Source organism: Zootoca vivipara, chromosome 1 (genome assembly GCF_965207765.1).
Source record: "Zootoca vivipara chromosome 1, rZooViv2.hap1.1, whole genome shotgun sequence".
In the NCBI taxonomy this organism is placed as follows: Eukaryota; Metazoa; Chordata; class Lepidosauria; order Squamata; family Lacertidae; genus Zootoca; species Zootoca vivipara.
In genome coordinates, this window is record NC_142582.1 from 125,009,447 (window position 1) to 125,027,464 (window position 18,018).

The following is an 18,018-nucleotide window of genomic DNA, read 5'->3' on the forward strand; positions in this document are numbered from 1 at the left end:
TGAAAGATGAACTACATGCCACTTGCAAAAACATATAATAAAACTCCTAATGGATGCTGCTTTTAGGCAAAGCACATTCAGAAGCTGCTAGAAAACAGAGCTCAACCCTCCCCTTGCCTGCTTTTTTACCCTGCAACATCCCACCCCCACAGCCACTTCCCCCTCTACTGATGCATGGACGTTCAGGCTTGGACAAATCCATTACAACAGCGCAGACAGGTAAGCCCACTGATGAGCAAGGAGGTTACCCTTCCAGGATAGCCCATTACAATGCTGCTGCTGGGTAGGTGAGCATGTGGGGAAGGCTAGCCATCACCCCACCCTGACTACCACAAGCAGGCATACCTAGTCACTGGGGAAGGGATGGGACAGCTGTCAGACTCCCCCTGACTCATCCGTGGGTTTCCCTGGAGACAGAGTTGGACTAGATGACCCTTGGGGTCCCTTCCAACTCTACGATTCTATGAGCCATCAGCTTCACATAATGATACAGCGCAAAGGAGTAGCTAAGTGGCGGCAGAAGTTCTGAGGGGGCAAAAATCAATTTCCCTGTCTATATTGATAAATTAATAAAATGTTATTGTGCTATCACGGTGGAACTGGACTTCCCAGCTAGCTGGTAGAAACTAGCATGAGGCTCCCAAGCCCATAATTTGCAGGTCCCTTTGTGTGTGTGTGTAGCTTTAAAGGAACAAGAAAATACAAGCTCAGTGGGTTGCTTTTATTAAACAGCATATAAACTTAGTTACAGGTAGGTAGCCGTGTCGGTCTGAGTAAAAAAAAAAATATTCCTTCAGTAGCACCTTAAATTATGAATTATGGTGCTGGAGGAGATTCTTGAGAGTCCCATGGACTGCAAGAAGATCAAACCTATCCATTCTTAAGGAAATCAGCCCTGAGTGCTCACTGGAAGGACGGTTCTTGAAGCTGAGGCTCCAATACTTTGGCCACCTCATGAGAAGAGAAGACTCTCTGGAAAAGACCCTGATGTTGGGAAAGATGGAGGGCACTAGGAGAAGGGGACGACAGAGGACGAGATGGTTGGACAGTGTTCTCGAAGCTACGAACATGAGTTTGACCAAACTGTGGGAGGCAGTGCAATACAGGAGTGCCTGGCGTGCTCTGGTCCATGGGGTCACGAAGAGTCGGACACGACTAAACGACTAAACAACAACAACAACAACAACAAAGCACCTTAAAGACCAACTAAGTTTTTATTTTGGTATGAGCTTTCGTGTGCATGCACACTTCGTCAGATACATATAAATGCATATAAATGCATATAGATGCATATAAACTTAATGCAACATAAGAACAGCCTGATGTATCAGGACAATGACCCATCTAGCCCAGCATCCTCTTCTCACAAGGCCTATCGGAAGCCAAGAAGAAGGACACAGGTGCAACAGCACTCTCCTCACCTGTGATTCCTAACAACTGGCATTCAGAGGCAGCACAAACGAGTGGAGACAGTTTTGTGTATCTGGAATCGCAAACAATCTCAGACTGAGATATATTTTCCCCCTCCTGGTTTCCCCTTGTAATTTTCACAGCACAAATGCTGAAGAAGAAGAAAAATTGCATAAGGCTGCAGCAATTTCAAACAAAAACTGCACTTACTCATCTGCTGCAAACAGCTAATAAACAGAACATTACAAATCCTCCCACTCGCGTGAACTCAAGCCAAAGAACAGAACACAAAATACCCTCCTTCTCCTTCAAAAGGGAAGGGTTGCAAGTGCCGTGGCTGCGTTCTCCCCCTCCGTTTCTCACATATGCACAGGCACTGTTAGAACGACGAGTCAATTCCAGCCCAGAATTTCAAGAGAAGCTCCTTCCAGGGATATGGTGCCAAAATAAATGTTTTATTTTGTAGACTCCCAACATAATGAAGAGAGAAAAGTGCATCCAGCGTGAGAAAAAATGCTATGGTTCAACAGACCTGGGTGAGAAAATGGCACAATGTGGAAACACACTGCAGAAACCACTGGCAAAAGCACCTGCCATGTCTACAAAGCAAGCTGAGAAGGGTTAATGGCAGTGGATCAAATATTATCTCCTCCTTCCCTCTCCCTACCCTGGCCTACAGACTAGTGCACAGGGAATCACAAACAAGTGGTCACTAATGCAAAGTGCCTGTTGTCTTTGTCCATGGAGTTTTCTTGGCAGGAATACTGGAGTGGCTTGCCAGTTCCTGCTCCAGGTGGATCACATTTAGTCAAAACTCTCCACTATGACCTGTCCATCTTGGGTGGCCCTGCACAGCATAGCTCATAGCTTCTCTGAGTTATTCAAGCCCCTTCACCACGACAAGGCAGTGATCCATGAAGGAATCTTATTTTGTATGGAATGTATGGAAGTGAGAGCTGGACCATGAAGAAGGCTGGTTGCCGAAGAATTGATGCTTTTGAATTATGGTGCTGGAGGAGACTCTTGAGAGTCCCATGGACTTCAAGAAGATCAAACCTATCCATTCTGAAGGAAATCAGCTCACTGGAACGACAGATCCTGAAGCTGAGGCTCCAATACTTTGGCCACCTCATGAGAAGAGAAGACTCCCTGGAAGAGTGCCTGGAGGAGGTTGGAGGATGGATGGCAGTTAACGGATTGAGGTTGAATCCTGACAAGACAGAAGTACTGTTTGTGGGGGACAGGAGGCGGGCAGGTGTGGATTCCCTGGTCCAGAATGGGGTAACTGTGCCCCTGAAGGACCAGGTGTGCAGCCTGGGAGTCATTTTGGACTCACAGCTGTCCATGGAGGCGCAGGTCAGTTCTGTATCCAGGGCAGCTGGTAGGGAAAGACGGAGGGCACAGGGAGGTGATGACAGAGGACGAGATGGTTGGACAGTGTTCTCGAAGCTACCAATATGAGTCTGACCAAACTGCGGAAGGCAGTGGAAGACAGGAGTGCCTGGCGTGCTCTGGTCCATGGGGTCACGAAGAGTCGGAAACGACTAAACAGATGCAAAGTGCATGCTGCTGCATTTTGGCAGTGGCATCAACCCTCCATAGCCACCATGTCTCTGAATCACCAGCAAACTATTGTACTTCTCAGTTCTTCCCCTGCACTCCAAAGAACGGGAGCTACTGAGTACAGTCACTACAGTATATCCTGCTCCATGAAGGAGAAAGTCTCATTACAGCCCCTCTTGTAAGAATTACAACACTCCTCTACCAGCATGGAATAAAAGTAAGCTTGTCCCAACTTAAATAAGGGCTGTAGGTCTGTTCAAAGCATGAGTTTTAATTGCAAGAGATCCCAGATTCAATCCCATGTAGGGCTGGCAAAGAGTCCTGTCTGAAATCCTGGCAAGTTACTGCCAAATCATGTGAAATAAACAATAGTGAGATAGATGGATCAATGGATGAAGGCAGCTTCCTCTGTCCGACCAAAAAGCTCATTTTAGGAGTGTCTTAGTACAACACAGGGGACTTCTGCCCGATCGCGATGCAATGGCAGGCGCTGTTCTCCTCAGCTGAGGAGGACGGGTCCCTTCGAGGCAAGGGGAAATTGCTACAGCACAGCAACTCCCCAGGAAAACAGAAAAAAGAAAGAAGAAAAAATTCGCTGCTGGTCCTCACATTTACTACACATAAGGTATAAAAAGGTAAAGGTACCCCTGACCGTTAGGTCCAGTCACGGACGACTCTGGGGTTGCGTGCTCATCTCGCTCTATAAGCCGAGGGAGCCGGCGTTTGTCCGCAGACAGCTTCCGGGTCATGTGGCCAGCATGACTAAGCCGCTTCGGGCAAAACCAGAGCAGCGCACGGAAACACTGTTTACCTTCCTGCCGGAGCGGTACCTATTTATCTACTTGCACTTTGACGTGCTTTCGAACTGCTAGGTGGGCAGGAGCTGGGACCAAACAATGGGAGCGCACCCTGTCGCGGGGATTCAAACCGCCAACCTTCTGATCAGCAAACCCTAGGGGAAGGTTCCAACCAATATGAAATTTCCAAACTCAGAGGAAACTTTAGAGTTATCCAGGTAGTGAAGTGAAGTGGAGAAAGGTTCAGAAACAAGAGCGGGGCAGGCCGGCCTTCAGAATCTCCCACCCCAGGAAAGGTCACCTGGTGGCTGCTTTATCATTTAGCTTTGTCCTGGGGAGCTGATGCATGTCAGTGATGACAATACTGAGCTAGCCGTAACAATGATCTGACTCAATATACGGCAATAGCCCTCTCATTAGTCCATTGTTGTAAGTATCATAGGCCAACAATCACCTTTATCAAATTTGTTTAAAGTCCAGGAGACACCATTGGAGGCACTTAACCTACAGTAACTGGACAGGTTTGATTAAAATATATATTAGCATAAACTCTGCGCCTTGCAATAAAATAAAATGGACATAAGCAACCAACTAAGCAATGTTCCCAGGCAGTCTCTATCTTTCTTCAGAGTCTTCAGCTGCCTGGCAGCAGTGATTAGAGAGCTGAACTGTGCATGGTGCGCATGTGAGCAAGAGAGAGAATTTGCTACCCACCCAGAATCTTACAAATCTAAAGGAATCAAATTAAGCATGAATAGACGAGTGTCCTTCACTCAAGGAATATCAATTTACAGTACTTGTAAAGAGGCACAGCTTTCATATGAATATAATCCACCAAGAGGGTTGCACACAAAATAAAGCATAAAACATAGCAACAACGTGCAAAAAGGCTTCAAAATTATACTGAATTAATAGCTAGAAAACCAGTGCTCTACATCAGGAATCCTACCAAGAGACAAAACATAAGACATAATTAGGCCCACAATGTACAGCTGATTCACAGCTTAAATGCCTTTTGGTCAATTAGTAGTCCATGGAACCATTAAAGAATACTGCAAGTGGCAGACACCATCTTAGAGGAGACGATCCTCCTCTCTCACTCAAGAGGAAATGCCTCTTCTTAGATAGCAGCTTTTGTGGCTGTTTACTGTTAATTTATTAGATCTGCATACCGCCCTATACCCGTAGATCTCAAGAGTGGTTCACAACATAAAATTACAATACAAAAACACACAAAATACATAATAAAAACAAGGACAAAGTCAACCCAATAATCCCCCAATAATGCAGTGGTCCCCAATTAGTGAAGTACTGTGGGGCCCCTTGTTTTTTAAAAGCCAAGCCATAGAGCCCCTGCTTTTGAAAATGTTGATAGGTGCATTACCTAAAATCAAAGGGAGTGTCCTCTTCAGAAACACCGTTTTATTCATATGTGCAGTTATGCTGATTAAAGGAGTAATCCTATAACAAGACCTACTAGGTTCAGCAGGGTTAGGATGCAGTGCAGTGGTTTCCAATTAGGGGTCCAGAACGTACCCAGAGGGTCCAGGGCCCCATCCCTTGCCTCCCCCGTTATAATAATTTTACGGTCGTATATATATAATAAATGTACCAAGCAAATACATACATAAATATATAAACCACATGTCTGAAGCAGCACAGGAAGACAGCCCTGAAACCATTTTGACTCCCAGACTTCCCAAATGTTTCTCTGCAAGGAGGGAGGGGGTGAGGGCACCTTCCCATTGTCTCAGGAATTGAGTAATTACTATCTCAAAGGAATGGCCAGACTACTAGGAAAGGAAATCAGATAAGGCATTCTCAAATAACCTGGCAGACAGAAAAACAACAACATTCAAATTTCTGTTGTAGATCGCCATTTCTGTGATGTATGTATGATGTAAAAATATTTTTGTTATTTTTTACTTTCTTGAGTTCCATGATCACTGCAGGTGGTGACAGTAGTCACGAAATCAAAAGACGCCTGCTTCTTGGGAGAAAAGCAATGACAAACCTAGACAGCATCTTAAAAAGCAGAGACATCACCTTGCTGACAAAGGTCTGTATAGTTAAAGCTATGGTTTTCCCAGTAGTGATGTATGGAAGTGAGAGCTGGACCATAAAGAAAGTTGATCGCGAAAGAACTGAAGCTTTTGAATTATGGTGCTGGAGAAGACTCTTGAGAGTCCCATGGACTGCAAGAAGATCAAACCTATCCATTCTGAAGGAAATCAGCCCTGAGTGCTCCCTGGAAGGACAGATCGTGAAGCTGAGGCTCCAATACTTTGGCCACCTCATGAGAAGAGAAGATTCCCTGGAAAAGACCCTGATGTTGGGAAAGATTGAGGGCACAAGGAGAAGGGGACGACAGAGGACGAGATGGCTGGACAGTGTTCTCGAAGCTACGAACATGAGTTTGACCAAGCTGCGGGAGGCAGTGGAAGACAGGAGTGCCTGGCGTGCTCTGGTCCATGGGGTCACGAAGAGTCGGACACGACTAAACGACTAAACAACAACATGTATGATGTATGGAGGGGTGGTCTTGAGCTCCAGGGCAGGGAATTTCAAGCACACATGGTTCAGGGTCCTCCTCCTCTCTCCTGCGTCTGAGGATCTTTAATAAAGATCAGGCTTACTACCTGCTTTGCTTCTCAATATTCTCTGGTTGGCCTCTGTTATTTTCTCCAACCGATGGAGAACCTACAAAGGACACTATAAGGGCACTTGTGCACCCTATAGATGAGGGAATAAGAGCAGGTTTTGTTTACAACACCCCCAACTAATTTTTGTCATTTTTGCATGGTCTATTTTAGCACTGTGTGGTTTTTCAACACATTGGCCAAAATCAGTTTTGAAATCATACCAGGATAATGATTTTGACCTGGCAATACGCAACAAGATATTGCTCCTGGCTTACGCGAGTGAGAGAAGGGCAGCCGATTTCAAGGCACCGCTGATATTTCAAGATGATCTCAGCTGATAATGCTGCTGATCTGAGCTGCCTTCCCTCACACAGATGGAGAACAGGGCAGCTGACTGCCCTCACTTCAAGGCACCGTGGCACTGAGGCAGAGCAGCTTTTCTCAGTCAGCAGGAAAGTAGCATCTGACATAGTGGGTGTGCATCTTCACTGGCTGCCCCGTTGGTGTCAGCTTGATGCACCCCCCCTTCCCCCCGCTCAAACCAGGTGACTCCACTTCCTCTCCTGCCTCCATCCACCAGATCTCCAAGGCTGCTCCTTCCCTCATCTCCATGCCTGATCTCCAATTTCAGACATTGTGATATATCGGAATACAGTGGTGCCTCGCTAGACGAATTTAATTCGTTCCAGAACTCAATTCGTCCTACGAAAAATTCATCTAGCGACTCCCGGTTTCCCATAGGAATGCATTGAAACTTAATCAATGCGTTCCTATGGGCTCCGGGGGACTGGCGACGGCATGGGACGGGGCTTCGGAGAAGGTCTCTGAAGCCCTGTCCGATGCTGGCTGTGTGCGAGGCGGCAGCAGGGTGGGGAGAAGCGTTTCTCCCCTTCCCCGGCATGGGTCGCGGCTTCGGAAGTCTCCGAAGCTGCGTCCCATGCTGGCTGTGCGCGGCGAGGCGGCGACAGGGAGAAGCTCCTAGCTACGCTAGTGCATAGAGTTATAAAAATTTTCAAAAGTAGGGCATTCGTGGCTTGGCTTTTGAGAAATAGGGGGTCCTCAGTAATTAGCCAATTGGGAACCACTGATTTAAGGGATCACTGGCTGAGCCAGGAGGTTTCTAATGCAGCCAGGCTATGCTGGCAAAACTCCCCATCAGTGGGATCCCAAGCCTGTTCAGCTTGGTCATGTACCTGGCAACCTGGTGTAACTTTAACTGCGGACATACTGGTGTAACTCCAACCCTATTTTAAAGGTTTGTTTTCCCTCTGCCACTTGTGAAACAAGTTTGGATCTGGTGTACTTTACACTGGCTTAATTGTGTATAGGATTACCGGTATTCCCTTAACTGATTAATCACATGAATTTGGCTAATTCATCAGTTAAGATTTCTTTAAGTGGGCACCAGCTTGACATAATGTGTGTCGTTGCTTTCGTTTTACCCTGATTAAGAGCTATACTGTATAGGTACATCTTGAAACATCCCGGGTCCCCCAGGTATTTATTTATGTAGATCGCCACTGTATTATTCAGTATAAAAACCATACGAGGCAATAATTTCTTGAAAATTTGAGGTGGCTTAAGATATTTTGTTAGCTCAGCTGACAAGCTCCCAACAATGGGTACAGACATGTGTGCATTCACACACGGAGTTAACGTTTTACTCATGCTGGAAATGTATGGTCACGTGCAACACACAGCTCCCTCCAGGAGTTTTAATGCTGTTAACTGTGTTTTTAAATACAGTTTCAACCAAACCCCATTTGCCACTAAATTTGCCAACACACAGGCTGCACATCTAATTCTCTACAGGGAAAAAAGCTCTCACTTTAATGGGCTTACAGAAATTGCTTTATGACTCTTAGCTTTGACTTCATGCATAATACAAGGAAAAGAGCACTGTGTATAATCACTGTGTGTGCAGGATATGAAATGGAACACTGGGGCTGCACTGACGACAGCAACAACATCAGCCATGCTTTGAACAAATAAAACTGGGGACATGACAATGGGGTTCCTCACTTTGGCCAACAGACCCCACCCTTTAGATCCATAGTAAGCAAATATTGCAAAATGAGATCAAAATAAGCATAAAAAATTATTAACAGGTTCTCCCAGTACCACCCACAGAAGTCCACAGGATATCTCCTACTTCTTTCATTTTGTTTGTATACTGCCCTTCATCCAAAGTTCACAGGGCAGTTTACAACATAGAAATACAAAAAAAGAACACAAAATACATAGCAAAGCAAAAACAAACCAATAACCCCTCCTCCCACAAACACATTTAAAAGGCCACAGAACATTCAATCAGCCAAAGGCCCGGTTACAGAGAAACATTTTTGCCGGGCACCTAAAGATATGTAATGAAGGCACCAGGCAATCCACCCCACGGAGAGGGAACCCACTGCAGAAAAGGCCCGTTCTCAGGTTCCCACCCTCCAGAAGTCTTATGAAGGAGGCACATGAAAAGGGGCCTCAGGTGATTATTGCAGGGTTCAGGTTGGTTCATATGTCCTGGTGGCAAAGTTTGCAGATAACACCAAATTATTCAGGATGGTAAAAAATCAGATTGTGAAGAGCCAAAAGGATCACTTTACTGGTAAGAAGGTCAGTTCTTGTAAGAAGGTCAGTTCTTCATGGGCTCCCAAATACAGTTGTGAATGGTTCTGAGATCACTAACATCTTTCAGAATCGTTGGCTTCAATGGGGCATTCATATCTAAATAACTGTATTTTTATATTTTTAACTCGTTTTCTGCATGAATACTCTCACTGTCAACTTTGCTACTATCTCTCCCTTCCTTAGGATTACTGCCACTCAAGATGCCAGCCACTTTCACATTTTCCACCAGTCCTTCCATATTTGACAGAAACAATTCAAGACCTGTCATATTCCTCATTGCTTCTTCCATTTTCTGAAATAGGTTATCCTCAAGAAATTACTACACAGCCCATGTTTTGCCTCCAACAAATTAGGATAGATGAATTAATAAACCATTAATACCAGTTTATATACAGTATACTTGACAACTTTGCTGACTCCCTAAGAATGCATTTCATCTAATTCTGTCATTCCAATTCCATGCCCATGCCCATGCCACGTCTTTCCCCACACCTTGCCCCAACCTTCCTTGCTCTTAAAATTACAGAATGGCCTGCAGCTTTAATTCTGCATTTCTCCAATTTTGCTTTAAGCAATCTAACCCTCCTAATGTATTTCTTAATCAACTTCAATAGTTTTGAAGCATTATGAACTCAGGTCTGCAAATAAATTACCAAGTTCTAAATGTCATTAGAGAACTATCAGCAGCAGCAGCAAAAAGAAAAAACACACACACACACAATTTCACCAAATGTATAGCTTTCTTATTTTTGCATACCGTAGTATTCAACTCTAGGGGAATATGTAGTAAGAATGCTTCTGCCGATTCGTTTAAAAAGTACTTGCATTAAGAAAAAGAAAAGAAGGAAAAACATTATTTTTTTCACTTCATATGCACAAACTGTCCATACTGTTTTGGTTACATGACTCATTTCTCTCAGCTGTATCATTATTAAGTGGCCTGGTACAAATGTTCCATGAATACTAACTGTGGTCAAGAGATCAGGAACATGCAATAAGCTTGTAGGCTTGAGCCCAGGCCATGGAGCAAACATATCATCAGATTAATAATAATAATAATAATAATAATAATAAGTGGTCATCTGACTGGGTTACCAGTCAGTTGGAATGCGAGGACTGTGTCAATCTTCATTTTATATAATGCATTTGTTTTAGTCTTTAAATTGTAAACTGCCCTTGGGTGCCTTGGTACAAAGGCCATATGTAAATCCAATAAATAATCAGACCTGTTCTTTGATCTGATTTCAGGAGATTAAAATCAAGGGGCAAAGATTGCCCAAAATGAAGCGGAGGAAATTCCAGGATGAAGGATGTGAATAAAAGAGTTTCAATGTTTTTATTTGAAGAAGAGCAAGTCAGGAAAAATAACCTGGCTGAAAGATAAAAACAGGCTAAAAATCATTAGCATTCCCCAAGGGAGAAATAAACTGGGAAGTTTGATGATATATTCCAGCACTATGAAGTGGGTGGAAGAGAGAGGGAGGGATGGAATTTACGGTGGGTTAACTGCTAAATTAAGTGGTAAATTACTGACCTCTACATATGAGATCGAGATTAAATCTTAATTCCCTTTCCTCCAAATCTGTTTCACCTTGAATGACATGACAATGTGAGGATGAACTAAAGCCAGTTTGGGGGGTGGGGGAGAGGTACCTAACTGATTAAGTTATTCCAATACTTACTATCAGGACACCCAGTTCCTTAAACAAATAAATGAAGTAAGCAAGCATCTGTTAACCATAGATCATTCCATCCCATGTAAAAAGTATAGGGGTCTGGATCTGGATTAATATCCCTATTCCATATTTGTTGCCAGTCAGCATCCATCTGTCTCAAGAGACAATGGGGTGCACATCTGGGGATCAAGGCAAACCGCTGTATTAGCAGCACTGAAGTGACCTCACCAGGGCACAATATCCCTCACCAAAGGTACTACCCTTCCCCAGAGGTACTACCCCATACACCCCTTTCCCCTATAATCTATTTGAAATTAAAGTCCTGTATGACCCTCTTGAACTTGTCTGTCCCAAGTCTAGCCTTGGCCCTAGCACAAACATGTCAAAGTTTTGTTCTAAATTGGAGAGACAGTTAGCTAAGAGAAATAATATTGTAGCTCTCAGGAACACTATTGTCCTGATGGTTGTGAAAATACTGGGTGGGGCAACTCGACATAGTGGGAATTACAAATTGCTACTAATTGTTTAGGACTTTTCCAATAATGATGATGATGCCCCACTCATGTGGCTGGTATACTTCTCCACTTCTAAACTGTGCTTTATTTTTTAAATTATCTGAACACAGGATGTGTCTGTTGTTGTTGTTGTTTAGTCGTTTAGTCGTGTCCGACTCTTCGTGACCCCATGGACCATAGCACGCCAGGCACTCCTGTCTTGCACTGCCTCCCGCAGCTTGGTCAAACTCATGTTCGTAGCTTCGAGAACACTGTCCAACCATCTCGTCCTCCGTCGTCCCCTTCTCCTAGTGCCCTCAATCTTTCCCAACATCAGGGTCTTTTCCAAGGATTCTTCTCTTCTCATGAGGTGGCCAAAGTATCTCCACTTCTAAACTGTGCTTTATTTTTTAAATTATCTGAACACAGGATGTGTCTATTTCTTGCTAAAGAATCTTTGCTAAAGATTCTGAACTGTTTTCTGCAAATTGAGATGTGGAATTTTAATATGCAATTTGCAAGCTGATTTGCAAGCTGATTTCAGTGACTTTGCTGTATCATTGGACTTTCAAGTCTGTAAGAAATAAAATACTTGCCTCATCCACATTTTCCAACTAGTTACATTTATCTGTACCATCTGAAGCCTGTCTGTATGCCTGTCCTTGAGGCTAGCTCTCTAAAGGAGTGGCGCTGTGATGGAGTGCCTGACGGGCACTAGATTGTAAGAACATACCACCTTCCCAAGTTGCAATTCAGAAACTTAACATTCATTCCCATGAACACTAATTCATGATCATCAAAGAAAGTTTCTGGCAGTTTCCCTCTCTACACTCCCATACCCAATTCCTCAACTAGCTTCTGTTCCAGGTAATTTTCAAACTGCCAGGGTGCAACAGAGGTTTGCTAAACCAGTATTTCCATCTTGCCTCTCTAAGGCGACAATCCTACATATACCCATAAAGCAGGGGTGCCAACTTGAATAAAATATTGTGTGGGCCCAGGTGAGCTCCGCTCCGCATAACTGATCACATGACACAGTGCACACACGCACCATATGAATGGAAATATGCCCATCAACTTGGGGGGGCTTTGGCCCCACTCAAATATTTTATTGTGAGGGCTGAAGAAATCCAAAAGATGTGCACTCAGAAGCGAGTCCCAGTGCATTCAGAAGCAAATCTAATTCTATTCAGCATACTTCCAGGAAAGTGTGCACCTGATTGCTTGCAGACTTAAAGTCAATAAACAGTATGGGAAGGACAAATGACCTAGTCTGAATTTCAGCACTGCAACTTGGCGCTCAAGTGTTCCTTAAGTCAGGGCTGGGGAACCTCTGGCCCCCCAGATGTTGCTGAACTACAGCTTCTATCAGTCCCAGCAAGCATGGCCAATGGCAAAGGATGATGTGAGCTGTAGTTCAGCAACTTCTAGAAGACCAAAGGTTCCCAACACCTGCCTTAAGTGACCAGACAACTTAGAATGCCTCAGCCAACCGGCAGTCATGCCATACTTGTCAGTTCACAACCGTAGCAGTTATCAGTCTTAGTCACAGTCACCTATACTGACTTCTTAATTTTACCCGTATATGTTCAGAATAAGTTACGGTACATATGAACACTCCGCTAAACTATATGTTTGCTGCTGGGGGGAGCCAAGGGTGCAAAGGAAGGAGTGCATGACCTGTGAAGTTTTTTTTTGATGTCGCAAAGGATGCTGAGGCCTCTCATGCCCAGCCACTTTTCTGACCTTAACCACATTTCTCAGGCAGCTGTTCGGAGACAACCAAAGGTCTCAAGCAGGCCATTAACAACTCCGAATGTTGTTGCTTGCACTCTTCTGTGGTTCCCGCTCCCCCTCAGGGGTGCATATTCAGTTGATGGAGGGCACTGACCAGGTCCATTGCCCATAACTTCTGCCCCCATCAACTGAAAGTGTGCCCCAGAATGCCTGCTATTAGGAATTACAGGTGAATATCACAAATGTTAGTCCCTTGCAGGAGGGCCTGTTTGCTATCACTAATCTTCTGACTGAATAACTCCTCATAACCTTCCAGGGAAACTGGATTCAAGAAGACAAATGACTGAAAATAAAAAGCAGGTTCCACTGGTAGACATACTTCCTCTCGAACCAACTCTTCGGCAGTGCTTGACTTTAAATATATATACATTCAAGTCAACAGGCAAAGCTCCATGAACTTCAAATTGACAAAACGCTTGTCAACAAATGCCAATGAAAATAAAATTACAACATCATTCCCACAGTTTCATTTGCTCCTGGCCCAAAAAGGAAGGGGGTGGGATTATGCACAATGGCCAGCCAACTGCTTTTCACATCCAAGTCAGAAGAATGTCCTCATCCACCCCAGTGCTGTGTATATTAATACAGACTGTTCTTTCAGCACCTGGGGAATCTGCCAGCACAGTGCTGCACACGCTGGAAAGGAGTTTCTCAGAGACAGAGTGGCAGCAAGCCAGAGGAGGGCTTGTTACACAGATTAAAGTCTGCATTCCTTTCTACCGAGTGAAAGAGAATACCCACCATGCACTGACAGTAAGGCGGCCCCAGATTAAGCCACAAAAGAAGACAATTCTGCAAGCAGTCTGCTTCTTTATACAACCTTTTAGAAAAGCATTTTACTTTCAAGCACTGTATCTGGGACATGTGTGCGTTTTACTTTGGTGGGACTCAACAAGCTTAAATCCAAGCACTCCAGTTTAATAGTGTCGTGGAGTAGACAGCCCCTGTCACCAAAAGAAGACGGAATGGAGAGATAGGGAAAGAAGTGAAATACACCCTTCAAGGATTCCTTCTAGGAGTCATTGTTGAGGATATGAGAGACACTCTTAAAACAAAGAAATTGTTTAAATGCTAATACTAGCTAAGTAAAAGCTGCTTCTCTGTGAGCCGCTCCAACATGGCTGGAGTAATTTTTAGATCAGCGATGGGGACCCTGTGGCCCACCATATGCCGTTGCACTCCAACTCCCATCAGTCCCCAGTGAATGGTGAATGCTCAGGGATTTTGGAAATGGTATCCAACAACATCTGGAAAACCACAAATTCCCTGCCACTGGTTTAAATTGGCCATGGAATCACCAGCAAGGGAGCTCTCTAGGACAGTCTTTGCCAACCCAGTGCCCTCTAGATATTCTGGACTACAACTCCCATCAGCCCCAAGCAACACAGCTAATATTTTATTTGGAGGCATTTAAAAAATACATGCATGAACATCTTTGGGCTAGTTGTAGTGACCATTGCTCAGCATGGTTACTTATCTATTTTAAGGGACTTACTGAAACTACCAGAACTTTATGAAACTAAACTTTTGGGGAGAAAAATCAGGTTACATGCACTCTTACAGGGCATGCTAGCAAGAACTCATGAGAGAAAAAATCAGCCAATTCTTACATTAGAAAATAGACAACGCCCAAGATTAGTCTAAAAGTGATGAAGGGTATCACACTGAAAATAACAGCAGTGTCAAACTACCTAAAGAAAGCTCAAAATACAGAGGAAATAAGAAAAACAGCCCATTGTGATTTTTAAATGTAGTATTCATTTTCTGCTATAAAATTTGCTTTAAAATATACAGTAATTGCACTATAGGATTTTAAGAATAAAGTATGCATCATAATGGGCATAGTATACCAAGCAGTATGTGCACACACACACAGAGAGAGAGAGAGAAGCCCATGTGATCGGTGTACAGCAGGCATCCCCAAACTGCGGCCCTCCAAATGTTTTGGCCTACAACTCCCATGATCCCTAGCTAACAGGACCAGTGGTCAGGGATGATGGGAATTGTAGTCCAAAACATCTGAAGGGCCGATGTTTGGGTGTGCCGGGTGTACAGTATGAAAGCTACATCTGATGTAAATATGGAAGGTTGGCCTTCTGCCCCTGCTTTGTCAACAGAGCAGTAACTTTTAGTTCCTGCAGTCCAAGTTCCAGCTTCTCTAACGCAAAGGCACTGAACAGGAGAGCACTCCCTCCAAGTCTGAATCTGGCTCTGAGTCTAATCTGGCTCTTGACACTAATGCACAAGCCTGCCTCCATAAACAGATGATGCACATAAGTAGCATTTGTTGGGTTGAAATAGCGAGGGTTTATTTATTATTAAATGTATGTCCTGCCTTTCTTCTATCGAAGAGCATTGATCAGACCAAGACTTACTTAGCCTGAGTAAAGTTCCTACATTAGACCCACCCTTTCCGTGATTTTATTTCACAACAATGTTAAAGATTGTTTGGGCAGGAAGTGTTGTTTCCCAAAGCACATAGTTTGTCTTTTGCAGGAGGCCAGTGCAGAACAGATTGTAAGAAAATACATACATCTATTCCATTTCGAGTCTGGAATCATCATAAATAATGGGAATGGGGGATTACGAATCTGCCAGATTTCAGTACAAAGATAATTGTGGAGCCTGAACTTGAAAACAACCTTTTACACACTAATGATTGATTTATATTTATTTATATCCTACCTTTCTTCCATTAAAGAACTCAAGGTGGAATACACAAGTTTCCCAAGTGGTCTCCCATCCAGAAACCGAACAGATCCACACCCATTTGGCATCAAGAAAGTAACTACATCATGTTTTCTCAGACAATGCCCTGGGAAACAAACTCCCTCTATTGCAAGTTTATTGAGTGCTTGAAAACTTGTGGGGTTCAGAGACTGCACTGGAGAAATTGGGTACAAGGCGGCTTGGCTGAAGTGCCACCAGTCAATCTAATCAATCTGACATGTGCCAATTTCCTGACGTAAACCCCCTCTTCCAACAGAACCCATCACACAAGAAGGTGTTAGAATAGTTGTCCATCGAAAATGGCTGCTCCTTTCTGAAACACTGTCCACAATCAGCAGCTGACAAACCCATGATCGTTTTAGGATAGAACTATTTAGCAGAGCAGCCTTCCCCTTAGTTTTAGTTCTTAAATCAATTATAACAAGTTACCATTTTGGAGAGTCTGCGCCCGCGATTCCTTTCCCAAGTTGACGTGAAATCCTCCGACTGTTTGGGTTTTTCCTGCCGCTGCAAGGAACGAAAAAGAAAAAGCTTGTCAAATACTATAGATTAATGGAGGTATTACAATAAATCTTGTGATGGCTCCCTTTTAGTAAGTGTTTCATCTAACAAACTTCAGTGGTCCTAGACACAGAGGCTCCTCTTATACTGATTAAGGATCCAAGAACACTTGTAAGGGAACTCAAGAGCTCTCCTTTCTGCAGCTTCTTCTGCTTCTACCACAGACAGAGTGCAACAGGCTCTCAGAGTGGGTGACTGAAAGGTTGTGTAATATATATTACTAGGGGCTGCCATCGCTGCTTGCTCTGCTCACCCACTCCATCCAACAACCTCTGCCCTTACCACGCAGCTGACCAACCAGACTCTCTTTACACCTTCCCCCATACCTCACCCCAAGCCTCTCCTCTCTCACCCCATATCCTTTTAAAGGGAGGAAGAGGAACTTCACACAGCAGTTTGCTAAATAACTGTGTGAAGTGTCTTCTCACTCTCTGTTAAACAGCTTACCTGGGCCAGCCAGCCATTCCTCATGCTGCATTTGGCAAAGCAACCGTGTTTCCCGGAAAAGAAGACACTGTCTCTTTATTTTTCCTCAAGAAGACAAACTATGGCTTATTTTCAGGGGATGTCTTATTTGTCTTATTTTCGGGAAAACAGGGTACCTATTGGCGGCCATGCAAACTGCAGAGTGTGACGACACCTTACATTTTTATGTAGGGAGAAAAACAGTGTGTGGGCACATGCCAACATTTCCAAAGATTCTTACTGGGTTTTCAAAGTCGGACTGCATGTTCACCACTATAGTACTTTGGGGTTTAGCAAACTTCCAAAAGGTAGCAAGCAAACACATCAGGAAGCCTCTAAGAATATGTTTCCTGTTACCTTCAAACTATGATTACCAATTTAAGAACAAGCCAGAATACGATAAGATACCTCAGTTCTGTCCCCATGCTGTTTCACAAACTACTAGAATGGGATCATACAGAGCTTTGGAGTACGCTATTATCAGTATACTGGCGATTTACAGCTCTATTTCTCCTTTTTATCTTCGGCAGGTGAGGCAGTGGATGTGCTGAATCAGTGCCTGTTTGCAATAATGGACTGGTTGAGGGCTAATGCACTGACACTTCATCCAGACAGGGTCACACTCCCTCTGAAGAAGCAAATTCAAAGTCTGAGGGCTCTCCTGGATCCACTGCTGCCACTTGAGATACAGGTGCCTTCGGTGACACAGAGTGCCTTCCCCCAGCTCAGGGTAGTGGCCCAGCTATGACACTGCATGGTGTGCAAGGCTAAAAGTGCATGGGTGCAAGACTAAAAGTTTTTTCCCCAACAAATAAATTATTCCAGGAGCCATCAGAACCCATTCCAAGGTGATGTGTCCAGTCAGAAGGAAAAAAATTAAAATGAAAAACACATTTCTGGTTTCTATGCCATTTATGAAAGGTGTCAATCCAGACACCTTTCAGCATATATATATTTTTGGAAATCATTTGCATGTCAAGTTTCAGACTTATCCCAGTTGACAACAGAACAATTTGTGCTAAAAAGTGGTTTATTTATCAGAACTATTGAGCCAAGGAAGCTGATGATGCGGAAGTAACTATGGTAGGAATATTAATTTTTCTACCGCAAGAGAATATGTGGGGGTTTAAGTAATATTTTCACCACTGCACTCTTATAAAGAGAAAAATGCCACATACTAAAACAAGGAAGGAAACCTGTAATATCTGGTACTTTGCACACTTATAATGCAGTCTGTCACTCATGCAGAAAGGGTCCA

The 18,018-nt window shown here is 43.9% G+C and overlaps 1 protein-coding gene across 3 annotated transcripts in view; it reads right to left on the reverse strand.

Annotated features, from left to right (window-relative positions):
- Positions 1-18,018, reverse strand: part of BRF1 (BRF1 general transcription factor IIIB subunit) — a 202,972-nt gene that overhangs the window by 170,757 nt on the left and 14,197 nt on the right. For all 3 annotated transcript variants that reach the window (XM_035104684.3, XM_088673764.1, XM_088673763.1), the window contains exon 2: positions 16,164-16,241. In XM_035104684.3, coding sequence (XP_034960575.3) covers positions 16,164-16,241 — 78 coding nt within the window. The remainder of the gene's footprint in view (positions 1-16,163; positions 16,242-18,018) is intronic.